A 13,664-nucleotide genomic window follows, 5' to 3' on the forward strand; every position below is an offset into this window, starting at 1 on the left:
TCTCCGTCTGCTCTTGCATTCGAGGTGCCGCGGTAATGTGTATATTCATCAGAGTGCCACCAGCAACGCGCGCTTTCACGCCGCCGTGAAAAGGACGATAACGCTCGATTGTATGACCGTCGAATAAAGATGACGAAGGGAAGGCGGGGGAAGAGATGCGGGGAGGGTCGGAGTTGTTGCGAAAAGAAGTCTCCGAAGGGCATTAGTGCAGGGCTGTAGTTCCTCGTATAGAAGTCTCCGGGGGAGATCTATTTTTTTATTTCCTGTGACACGTCTAAAGATCGCGACGTGCGGCTGAGGAAGGGCCCCTGCGCTTTCATCTCGCTGGCTTCCGGTCGCTGGCCAGAAACGAATGCTTTCGATCGGTCGCCGTCACGACGTGAACGAGACGCATGGTGAGAAGGGACAGACACGGCAGAAGCAACGCTGAGGTTCAGCGCCAACCACGTGAGATATTTCGGACTTTACCAAGGAAAATCTCCATTCCGTCCCGGCTTTTATTTTCGCCTCTTCGAACGCCCTCCACTATCCCCGTCTTTCGTCTCGAGTGCCACTATTCATTGGGGCCCTCCTCTCCAGAGTCACCGAGTGTCCTCGCAGTTCCGGCCGGAATGCAGTCACTTAGGGATCCTGTGATTTCGGCGGTCGCGAACCAGCTCGATTTCTCCGCCGGCGAATCCACCGCCTCTCCGGGCGGACGCGATAAGCCGGGCGTGTCCTACGATTTCTCGATCAGCGACTGTTTCCCCTCACCATGATCACTCGCAGCGTCTTGCGAGAGCCTCTTCGCAGCAGCGAACGCGTTTTTCTCACGAGCGGCGTTTCGTATGTCCAATTACACGCAGGAGAGAGTCGCGTTTTACGACGCGATGCGCCACGCCGCGCGGCCCGCCACTTGTCTCGGATCGTAATTATCAGGCCGCGTAACGTATCGCGCCTCATTAAGTCGGGGCTGTAAAGGAAACGGCGCTAAGGAAACGCGAAATTCTCATCCAGGCAACTTGTTGCTGTCGTAAAAAAATCATTTTCTTCGGGACGTAAGCGTTTGTTTACGATATAGTCCTTAAACTTTAGTACCGAGCTCGCTCCGGCCGCGCCCTTTCAAACCGGCGATTCGCGGCAATTAGTTCCCGTGCTGCCCCTTCGGGTAACAAGACTGCCGCAACACGCCCGTCACGTGTGTTAGGGACACGACCGAGCGAAATTTTCGATACGTTAATCATTCGCGCTCCACATTGCGGACTACCAAATAATAGTATCACTCGCTATTTCGCCGGTATTGTTTTTTTCCCCTATTTAACTGGTCGCGACGGTGACCTAAAGGCATGCGATTTAATTAATACCATGATATTGCGCGAATGGCTGCAGCATAATAATTGCAATAATGGTAACATGTCACGATAATTGCAATTAGCGCGATCCGGTTGTGTGTGGACGTTTCATTGCCGGCGACGTTAAATTCGCTATTTGATGGTAAATCGAGAAACGAAATACTCGCGCGCGCGCTACTTCGATTTTTGATTCCACGTACCGTTTCCGTCCGTGTAATGTGTTAATTACGGTAAAATTGTGTTTAGAAAGGTAAACAGAGATTTATTGATTATCGAGCGCGCTTTGTTGTCGCGGGCGTTGCGCATCGATATGTGGGTTTGATGCAAATCGATCTTCGCGTGACTGTTGTTGCATCGAATTACGTACAAATGTACAACTTGTCGATCGAGTCGCTGGAGAGGCTCGCGATTTACCTTTACAGCGGCGGCCGAGAAGAGGCTGCCACTTATTTAAAGAGGGACGCGGCGATCGTCGCGTGCATACACGCGCAATAACGACGTGTTGAAGTCACGGGGAAACTCCGTAGGTATTTATTTACAAGCTCGGTGTATAAGCACGACTGGCTGTTGTAGCATTCGGAGGGACCTCTCGACAACCGCCACTTAAGCGGAACGCCGGAGGGGCGGCTTCCTTCCATCGTATTCAATTAGCGCCGCGCGCACGAAATATCAATTCCATCGGTGGAAAAGCGCTCTCGTTCAGCGTACATCGAGTGCAAATCCATATCGGAGAACGGAAGCTCTCACGGAAGCGTCTTCGCTTTTCCGGTAGCGGAACTGCCGCGTTAAATCAAGTTAAAAGTTGGCTGTTTAATTCAATAATGCGCCTTAGGTGCGTTAAAAGATGCCCCGGCCTCCGTTCGAGTTCCGACGCCGCCGCCGCCGGCTATATGTACGCTTCAATTCAATTATTTAATTGGACGCGAATATTACGTTTAATTACGCCCGGCGCGAAATCCCATTTTCGGGGCGAATGTATCTCCTACCGATTCCAATTCTAACGGAGACGGTTAAGCAGCCGATGGGTGGTGCAACGTTCGCGTGTTAAAATGTGAATGGACCCGGGGAACCGTTCGTTTATAATTGAGCGGCTTTCCAGATAATGTTATTCCAACATCAAACTTCGGCGCACTCAAATGCCACGTGGTGCCATTTAATATTCAGTTTCGACTTCGCATTGACAAATAATAATAATAATAATAATAATTCATGATGCTCGCGCGCTCTATGATCGGAACGATCTCGGAAAACATCAGACGCAGCGGTATATAAAACAATATTCCTCTGATCGCGGTGCAAGCGGTATCGCGGAACCGCATTTCGACACGCGGATTAAACATTGCGGTTTACTTCACCGATGGGGCAACGTTAACCTAATTTCGCATGGGCGTTCGTACGAAAATAAACCTTCAATCGTACCACAGCGTTCGAGTGCAGCGCGCTGTACGAAGGTGCAAATAAATGCTGCAGCCTTTCAGGGAAATTAACGCTTCATCGATTCGATTTAACTCTCTGACACGCAACTTTCGCAAATTTCCGGCGGAAGCCTGATTACTATTTTATTTTTTTATTTTTCACCCTCCTTTCTCATTTTCATTTATTTACTCCCTTCTTCTCTCATGCGGATTCACATGCATAACGTACGAAATCATTCTGGCCCTGGCGATCTTACTGGTTTATCATATTCACGGCCTGAAAATCTAATTAGAAAGTTACGTTTTGTAACCGGTAACGTGTTCCGCCCTCTCACACCCGCCCCTTTAACTTGCATTTGTTTTGCGTTCAGCTTTAGGGCATATCCGCCTCATCCTTGCCCCTACTCCCTTTCTCTTAACGCACCCCTTCCGCGCGTTTCCCACGTATTTACCTTCTACATTAATAATCTCGTGCCTCTCTCGTTTGCGTTGCAGAATATGGACGTAGCCAAGGCCTCCGAGCGTCTTCTCAAGCTGGCGGTGAGTACACATATACACTAACATATACGTGTGCAAATTTATAAGCGCGTACCGGGTGTGTCCGAAATATACTGTCGGCGAATGCTATAAGCCGATCATTCCCGAAACTTTGTCACGAGGCAGACATTCTACGGCTCGAAGCCGCTTTTAAGTATTTTTTAACGAACGCAAACGCCATCGCGCAGATATATCACTCTGTATTGTGTCTGCGACTATATATTATAGAAAATATCACGTAAAAAATTATTTAAATACTCAAGTTTTATATATATATATATATATATATATTGCGAGATACGTCCTCCTCTTTTCAGAGGGGCATATAAATGTGAAGATCTGCAAAACCGTGTCTCCTTGTCAGCGTTAAGCACTCTTTAGCGATAATTCGAGTTTGCTCTTATATTGATACTGTGTGTTCACACGACCATATCTTATTTGCAAAACAGCATAGGTAGACACTTTCAACTTTCCACGCTAGACTCCCTCTTCCTTTTTCTCTAGCACACCTCTTACGCGAAAAGCCCTGAGGCAATATTTGCGAATTCAATCTCTCCCCTTCCACAACAAAACTCACTTCCCTGAACTTTGCCACTACCACGAGCTCGTTCGACAGCCAGAACGCGGGACAAAGAAAACTCGTATCGAACTACGTGTCGTCGATAAATGCCGCACTTAATACAACGCGTTGTAAATCCGTTCGGTGAGCATAAGTCTACAAGCTGGCACCAGACGGCCTCGGTTCTCCCCTCGCGAGCATTTAGCGAGAACATAATCCGAGATAGTTAAGATAGAATTTCAAGATGGATTACGCCGAGTATTCCGCATTCCGCGATAAAGACTATTTAGCGAGATTTAACTGTCTATGTCGTGCAGGTGCTGCAAATTTCGTTCGTCTCTCTCTCTCTCTCTCTCTCTCTCTCTTTCTCTCCTTTTCCCACGCCCTTACCCTCTTCTAGCGCACAAATTTTTTTATTCGAAGGGATGAAACGTAAGAGTCGGTTAACTTCGGCCCTTCCAGTTAGATCTCTTTATTTTACGATAAGTTGGATCTGTTGCACGTTGGGAAATAAAGTAAGCTATCCACGGAAACGTGAAATAGAAATGTTGTGTTTCTTCAAGGGAAAGCGAGTCTGGTAGGGAGGAGACCCTGCGAGAGCTTCGGGCGCTCGCGGAAAGTACGCCGGAATCTATGAATTCCTGATTTAAGTTTCGTCGTGCATTGTACGGCCGTATTCCCGTGACGCTTCTGGGTGAAATATGCACGCTCGGCGATGGAAAAAGGTCGTTTGTCGCCAAGTCCGCAGGGAGATCGATGCACGGCGATATGCCAAAGACGTTGTTTTGATACTTCCGATTCGTCTGTTTTTTTCTTTCCTCCCTTATCCTATAAAAGCAGTTGGAAGAAAGTGGATCTCGAAATGCAGACGGCGAATCTGCTTAAGGGGGAACATAATTCTTTCGGGTAATCGGATATAAAGTGTTCCGACGGTCTTATTCTTAACGGTAGTTTCCTCAGCGAATTTGAAGTCCTTTCCTCTCGGCAGCGTCAATCTTAATAATGTCGGCGTTTTTTCGCCGAAAACAAAACTCGCCCGAGGAATCTCGCGTTGTATAAAATTAATTTCTCCTTATATTATTCTTATATCCAATGATTTATTATTCTTTTCTTCTTTGCAGCCGGATTTTTGATGCTACTTTGATGTTCTTTAAGTAGCGGTAGCATAAAATGAGTTCTTTAAGAATTCGTTGAAACTTGCATCGTATATAGATTTAAATATGACCTAATTATTAGCGCATTAAAAAAAGATCGACGATTTGGAAGCTGAGATATCTGTAATTGAAAATGACAGTCTCCACACGTGTTCTTTGAGGTTAATGTCCTATTTTTAACCTCTATTTTTAATTTCTTCTAATCATTGTAAATGAAACATGAAAAACTACTTAGTGATATTAAGAACTAATATAGACATAATATATAAATTTCAGGGTTATTGATCGATTTGTTTTGAAAATACAGCGTTGTAAAGTTCATAACTTATAATAATTCTCGAAGTATATATGCATATATTTATACATTTGTATACCTCTTTCTTCGTTTCAAATTAACATTTATTATTTAGATAATAAAATAAATATATAATTTTGCTTGATAAGTACTAAATTTGCCAGTGCGTAGCTGAAAATACAGCACTCCGCGCTACTATTTTAAAGATAGTTAGCACCTACTTTGACGATAATACTTGTTAATTTCTCTCTTCGATTCTGCAGATTTAATTTTAACGTTACCTCGAAGCTATAAATTTTCTTGAAGTTGCGACCATTAAATTACGATATGTGACTATTTAAAACAATCTATTTCGACGCGAAAAGCAGCGAAATCGAAAATCGAAAGTATTACCATAGACAAAATAGAAATAAATGGTCATCATTAAAATTGAACCCATTTTGCCATGTACATTTTCGCTTTTACCGTGTTACAAAATCGAAGGTTTAACACAGGGCCAAAATAGCTACTCCGACGGACTTTTCCGCAGTTCAGGCCGGTATTTGTAGTTGAGAGAACGTACGACTGCTCCGGAACGCGTTGCACATCTAGAACACGCTACATATAACGCGGAATAAAAAAAAATGAATCGATATGCGCGAAAGATTCGCTCATGCGAGCGCTATAGCGCCCGTCGTATCTTTTTATTCGTGTTCTCCTTGCATCGCGTACGCCGATACGCTCTGTTACTCCTCGACGTCCAGTCCGGTCCGAGCGCGATCCCGCGTCCGTTCGTTCGCCGTCGCTCGTTATTCTCTCGTTAGCTCGGATGCTCCGGATCGGAACTAGCCGGCCGTAGTGTTTCGAGCGTCGGGCGAAACCCAGTGAACCGAATTCAATTATATGAATTCGTCCCAAAGCGACTGTCCTCGGGAGCGTGCAGCTCGCGCGCGCCGTCGTGCCGCGAACGTCCGGCAGACGTCGATTATTCGCGATTAAAACAGCGACCGACGGTCGTGCATGACCGAGCTTTGTTATGGAACTTTCGCCGCGTTAATTGTGCCGGCTGCGCCGTTAATTATCGCCGCCGGCCCGCGTCGCTGACTTTTCCGTCGAGGCGAGCGCAGAGTGCCGATTCCGGCAATTTACAGCGCGAAATCAACGAGTGCTCATTGTTTATGGAAAATTTCAATACGATTAAGCCCGAGAGCGCGGCGCGAGTATTATACGGCGCCACTTCGGCGCACGACATAATCTGATTGTGTCCGTTGATTAATCCATTTTGCGCGACTCGATCCATTGTCGCATCAGTGTTACACGCGGATCGACCGAACACGCCGGAATTAGATACTAGGATGGACACGCGGCGGCGGTAGAATAAATTCGGCGAGCCGGGGGAAAAAAAGTGGCGCGTGAAAAAGGAAAGTCTCCCTCGCTCGCGCGTTTTCCCGGGGCTCTTTCGCGCCGGAATAAAGCATTCCCCCGCGGTCGATAAAAGCATCCGGTCGTTAAAACAAAAAGAAATCACTCGATGTGTTCTTTAATAACGTACGAGGAGAGAGAGAGAGAGAGAGAGAGAGAGAGAGAGAAGGAGGAGGGGGAAAGAGGGAGAACACTAGCCCCGAGACAAAAATAAATTCCGCCGGGGCGAACGTGCCCCAAGATGAGCCCGCGCGGTTCGGAAAGAGGATTTCTTTCCAATAAGGCGAGGCGAAGGGTTGCTCATTCGCGGCGACTGCGACGCTCTGTTTGTCCCTGCGCGCGGTGGAAAAATAATTGTTTGCCGATCGCCAGGCTGAGTTCGTCTCCTCGATCTTCGCGCACCCTTACTTTCCGTTTACACCGCAAATAGCCGCGGGCCGTGCCGTGGACCATGGGACCCGTGACTGTCGAGGGTTAATTGCGGTTCTTATGTACGAAGTCGGTCCGGGGGGGGGGGGGCGTCGAAGAAACAGGGCGGAACTGCAATGCGGGACGAGACTTTAATCTCGTCGTAATGGGGAAACGCAATTTTCCCCGTAGTCCGCTCGGCGAGAGAGAGAGAGGCCCGACGCTTCCCTCGTCGGCTTGATCTTGCCTTTTACACACTCGCCCGCGCGCCCTTCGCGCGCGTCAGTGCCTCGTTCCGAAATCCCTTTGACTTTGAGAATCGCCCAGAACGCAAAACGACGGCTACGACGCGGCGCCGTCGTCGTCGTCGTCGTCGCACGATCGTCTCGCAGCCTTTATCTGTCGATCTCGAGGGTTGCACATAGTGACGGACACGATCCAATTTTCGAGACGCGTTACTCTCCCGGCGATGCAGAAGACGTTCACGCGTCGGTAAATATAGAATAACCGGGGGATACCCCATCCCCAATGTAATATCGACCCCGCGCGCGTTGTGTAGCGGTGCGTATACGGCGCGGCTGCAGTTGCTCCCGAATTGTTTCTACCCCGGTCGCGGAAAAGAATTGATTAAATATTTACAGTCATTGTCTATTCCCCCGTGTGATCCTATCTGAGCAGTCTTGCGCGGCAACGTCGATTATTCAGCATTTGCATACTCATTCCTGAAATACAGCTCGGGTTCCGTACTCACGAGCCAATAACCGGCTCTCTCGATAAAGTTAAAAAATTCAATCTGCCTATATTTACATTCTCTATACCGGGCGTTATTACTGGGTTATACCTTTCACATGTTAATGTCCTTCCAGATGTAGCAAGCGTAAACGTCTCCGGGAGACGGGTACACGCTGTGCGCACCCTCGGGACACGAAGAGAGAGAGAGAGAGAGAGAGGGAGAGAGAGGCGACAGGGATGATGGTCGCGCCAGTGATCGAGAAGAAAATGGAAAATATCGATTAGCAGCGTAATGCGATGCACACGGGTCGGCCGGGTCGACTTACTCCTCCCTCTGCCTTCTCATTTCTCCTTTTCGCGGCGACTACTAATGACGCGGGTACGCGCCGGCCGAGTACCGAGTCTACATATCGATACGCGCGTATGTTGAAAATCCCGCGGATCGCCCGCCGCGCCCTGTAATCCGATATTCCTGCATTATCGATGAAAATCGACTGCCGGATGGTGCGCATAAGCCAAGCACGCATTAATGTTATGCGACCGGCGATGGGATCAAGCACGAATCGAACGGCACTGCTGGTTTCTTGCGCGGGGATCGATGTTCGAGCTTTGTATCGATACGAACGAACGTGCTATCGTTCGTGCAACGCGCGGTGTATTCAGCGCGATGACCTTTCGTTGCTCACAATATCGGAGCTTTTCCTTGAGTTACGTCAATCGGCAATGTGCTCTTCTGTTGATTAAAAGAATGCGGTCGAGATGTCCTTCATTTTTTCCCCACTCGATTTTCAATCCAATTTTCGCGTGATATTAAAGTATCCGCCAATCGGATCGCAAATATATATATATATATATATGTCTCAAGGTGTAGCCACTTATCGTTTCGGAGATAATGGACTCCGAAAGTTTCGATCTCGACAGGTGAAATAATCGCCATAGAACGGTAAATGACTACACCTTAAGGCATATATTTTTGTAGTCGGCTCAGTAAATACTTTAATCTGACATCAAAATTGGTATCAGGGTACAAAATCGAGTGGGAGAAAAATGGGAAAGACTACCCGTTGAACGTTTAGACCGCATTCTTTTTCCGTGAAAGCGCGCATGAGGACAGCCAGGATAACGATGTGCGTGTGCATCGCGACACTGATCGGCGATTCGAGCCCCAGATGATCCCGGAAATCCAAAAGTTGACGCAACACTCGCGAAAACCGTGGAGAGGGAGGGGAGACTGCGGATAAAACTGCGGATGGTATGCAAGAGATACGGGGTTTACGGAATTTGAAGATATACAGGTATCGGGGAACTTGAGAGGCGTCCGTATATCTGGAAATCGACATTTTTCAAGCCCCGAACTTTCCTACCACGGGCGAAACGCCACGCGCACACATCCTTTGGTCACGTTTGCTCGGCAAGATTTTACATCTCCCATATAACTCCTCGGGGAGAAGGCGCTTCCTTTTCAGGTAGCCTCTGGCCAAGGAGGCAGCTTAAAGTTTACCGCTCTTCCCTTTGTGGTATCGTCGACATGTCTCAAACGATTCACTGGCTTCTGCTCTGTCCCATCCTCTCCCACATCCTGCTCTGCCCCGCCAGCTCTCCTCCGCCTTCCTTTTTCTCCCTCGGTAGCATCCCCGGGTAAACGAAATTAAAACGCCGAGGTAAGTTTTCCCGGACTACGTGGACGCCGGAAGAGGCTCCTAGCAGCCGGAGGAAGTGCTGAAGGGCTCTCTGTCCTTTTTTCGCGAAAGTGCCGTGGATGCCTTGCGGCGCAAGAGACTTGACCTTTGTGCCTAGCAACATTATTAAGTCCTTTGCCCCGCGTGAGAGAGCTCGTGGAGGCACGCGGATGATACCGCGACTGGGCGGTCCCGAAATGGCATCCGAAACGAAATAACTTCGAAATTCTTCGCCGTGGAAGCGAGCGGTCCTCCGAGAAATTTTCGCGAAAGTATTCGTCTGATGTTACGTCAAGCTCATACTTATCCTTTTTTTCCTCTCCTCATCGCTACGCCTTTGACGCGAAAACATTTACTCCGGTTGCTACTCCGCCACGAAGGATATTAACGTCGTGATAAAGAAATAAAAATAAAGAATGAGAATTACATTTAAATCAACGAGGAACGAAAAGTAAAAAAAGAAAAGGACGATAATAATAACAACAATATGCAACTACCTACGCGGCGCAACTTGCTGCCTCGCCCGGCGTTTCCTTCGGTAGCGTTAAGAAAATGAGGATTGTTACGATAATATCGCCTTGCGATCATAAGTAAGGACGTAGCATGGTATTATGTATGCGATAAATGATCAAAGGCTTTGAAGCCGTTACTCGCTTCCATTAAAGCGTAATTAAAGGAACAGTCGGGGTAATTTATAAGTTCGTTATACAGTCGTCTCACTTTCATCTGCAGGCGCGTAAATAATACTGCAATACGCCTGTCTCCGCGCGCTGATTATCCTCGTTCCAGTTAACTTTTTCCGGCGTCATTACAGCGCATCGTATTTTATTCAGTCCATTAGGAACATGACGCATAGCAAGAGGCAGAAGGGGAGGGGGTGGCTTTGACGTTTTTCTTCTACTTTTCCGTAATTGCGGCTCCTTTCTACGCCGTTCGCATTTTGGACGTGCCTCGCCGCTCTCACGTGTGTATCTTGCTCGCGAATTTTACGAGAAATCGCTATGCAAATTCCTAATAATGTAGTGACACGGTGGAGGGAGGGATTTAAAATTCGCATTGCTCAACTTTTGTCTCTAATGAAAATTTATTTTCAAATATACGAGATATTATTGTAATTGTAGGAAATTAATTATCTGTAAGCTGTCTAAATATTTCGATAAAGAGAATATCGTATCGAGAAACGTTTACTTTAAAAAGTTTGGAATTTGTAACGTAATTCACGGTTTACTTAAAATAAATATATAATACAGCGTTTGCAATCAAATTTGACCGATGCGTTGAAAAATAATCATGATTATCGTCGATTATTTAGTTTCGCTCCATCGCTCCACTCGTTGAAGAAAATTTAAATCATGCTCTCAGAATAAAAGTACGTTTGTAAATGCAAGACAAAAATGGAAGGGTTTATTAATTAAGGCGTTATTAATATAATATTACTGTGACGCTGCTAGACGCTGCTCATCCAACATTCATATTTCTCGATATTAGGATGAGTTTTATTCTCGAAGCTATATTGCCAAGATTTCGGACTCATGAGATACTGTCGAGATAATCTTGTTACACAAATTGGACTAATACAGTCACATTCTTGGCGCGTAAGTTAATTTTTTCAGGCGATCTATATTTTCCTAATTCGGTTATCAATGAGATGCAATTAGTGCGCGACATGATATGAGGTCTTTATGTAGCTGTCTATTTCCGTCGTTATTTCAGATACCGAATCATCTAGTGTGGCTTTGCTTCTTCTACTTGGCATTTCACTCCTTCCTCAATCTGATGGGTGAGCTACTGCATTTCGCGGATCGGAATTTCTACTGCGATTGGTGGAACGCCAACAATATCGACACGTTCTGGAGAACTTGGAACATGCCAGTACATCGTTGGGCCGTGCGGTGAGTAAGCTGATTTTTATTTAAAATAATGCTCTCGATATACCAAAATAGGAATTTTCACATTCCAATACTCAGAAAATATATTCAAATTTAATATTTCGTTAAAAAATATAAGATATTTGCGCGACTAAATCATTAATCATTAAATTATATATATATTATATATGTTATACATATATATATATATATATATACATATATATACATATATATATATATATATGTATATGTACATACATGTATTGAATAAAATATTCGATAAGAATGTAAAGGATGATTGTAAAATAATTATGGAGCAGAATTTCACATAATCATAATGTTAAAACCGCAAAGTGAGGTGGAAACATGTGGAAGGGTTAATATATGTTTAATACACGAAAATTCTCCTGTCTCCCTATGTCTGTCTCTCTCTCTCTCTTACTCTTTCTTTTTATAAACCACACATCAGACATTGGTGAAAGATATAAATCCCCTTAAACACACGTGACACACTCGTTAACGAAGTTTAGCCTCAGTTAGATGGAACAGAAAGAGTCGATCAAAAGTCCGGCTTGTAGCGAGATACGACAAGAACATCAACTTTTCCACTTCCTCGCCCGTCTCTTTCTCTCTTTTACGCGCTCCCTTGCGCTATTTACTCTCTTCTCTCCTTAATACTTAGCTTTTCCCGTACTTCTCACGTTATAGAAGGAAAAACTCTTCTGGCGCTTTACTCCGCTCACTTTGCACCTTTGACTCGGCTGTGGGGGTAACATGATTATATAATAATGCAATACACGTCTCGCCGAGGTTATTTCGTAGATATGGTCGTCATTTCGACGCGAGGCACTCGTGTATCGTCTCGGTAACGCCAGCGGGCCGTACCAATTACGTACAAACATCAGATGGGGGGAAGAAAATGACGTTCTCGTTGCCTGCTGTCCCCGACACTTTGCGCACCGGATACCCGAGCGTATGGTAACACATGCCACGAGTGTTATTGCTCTTCTTTGTAGCTGCAAAAGCTACAAAAATCCTATTAACTTAATAAGTTTGACTGAATTTTGTCATATAAGGAAGCACGTACGTATTTATCGCCCGGATTTTACAGATTACATTATCACCATAACGTATTTATATATTATTACTGTTATTTAGTGTACAGATTGTCGTGATAATTGAAATTTCGAGGTTGAAGTTGCTCGGCCACGTGTGTAGAAATTTTCGCGAACGTGTTTCCCACGAGAAACGTATTATCATATAACATTACGTGAGAGACAACCTTTCGTCTGACAAAAATAGGCTTCCACGCGAAAACCTTTTATTCCGCCTAAAATGTCTCTCTCGGCTCATACATCTCGGCTGTCGCCGCCACATTAGATTATACATCCCTCGCTCAATACAATCAGCGAACTTCCGAAAGACTTTTCCGGCGGGCCTTCCATCTTCCACGGTTACCCATCGCACGTGCACCTAACAACTCGAGCCCATAGTGACGACCTCCTTTCAAGAGTCCGCGCCGGTTCTTTGTACTTCGAAAGTAGCCCAAAAGAAAGTTTAAATCCTTGTAAAAGTGGCTGTACAAAGTTCTTATTATGTGACCGAGAGAGAAAAGGGTGCCATCAGAATTGCCACGCGCAAACTGTCCGAGGTTTGCCATGAATGCCTTATAAAGGTCCAATCTACCACTCCTCGCGTCGAGCATTAGATATTAGGCGACGAATTTACTTTAATACCTACATACTCGCAAACGTTTCGCGCTTCTGCCCGGTATTACGGAACACCGGTGTGTAATACGTAGCGCGACGCTATTACGCGACGAAGACGATTAATCCCAAAGTTCACGGTTCCCCCATATATAATATCATGTGTAACATGTGTAAAAGAAAAAAAAAATATATATATATACACACACACATACACACGCCAGCTGTGGATAACCGCGGCGTAACCGAAGCCGGACTGTTTTGCAACACACGTCCTTATAAAGTGCGACACGTAGCATGAAAATGACTGGCCACGTTCCCTTTATAAATGACATAAAAACGAAGGAAAATGAGGCTCGCTAAAGAGAGACGCCACGCGTACGCACGAGTTTCCGAGACGCGAATTTTAAAGTCTCACCCCGACGCGCTTCTTTTTACCTCGGCGACGCACCTGCGCGCTTACGCTCGTACCCTTCCTCCTCTTCTTTTTTTTTTTTCGTCCCGACCGAGATACGCAGCTGCAATTGCAAGCTGCGACTGGCATGTAGCCATAGTACGTGGCGGGAGGGTCGAGGT

At 45.9% G+C, this 13,664-nt stretch overlaps 1 protein-coding gene across 1 annotated transcript in view; it reads left to right on the top strand.

Annotated features, from left to right (window-relative positions):
• LOC106747317 (diacylglycerol O-acyltransferase 1) overlaps positions 1-13,664 on the top strand; it is a 102,642-nt gene that overhangs the window by 86,414 nt on the left and 2,564 nt on the right. Inside the window, exons 9-10 of the mRNA XM_014624716.1 lie at positions 3,242-3,286; positions 11,225-11,403. Coding sequence (XP_014480202.1) covers positions 3,242-3,286; positions 11,225-11,403 — 224 coding nt within the window. The remainder of the gene's footprint in view (positions 1-3,241; positions 3,287-11,224; positions 11,404-13,664) is intronic.

This window comes from Dinoponera quadriceps, unplaced genomic scaffold (genome assembly GCF_001313825.1).
Source record: "Dinoponera quadriceps isolate SergipeBrazil2010 unplaced genomic scaffold, ASM131382v1 scaffold2305, whole genome shotgun sequence".
Classification (NCBI taxonomy): Eukaryota; Metazoa; Arthropoda; class Insecta; order Hymenoptera; family Formicidae; genus Dinoponera; species Dinoponera quadriceps.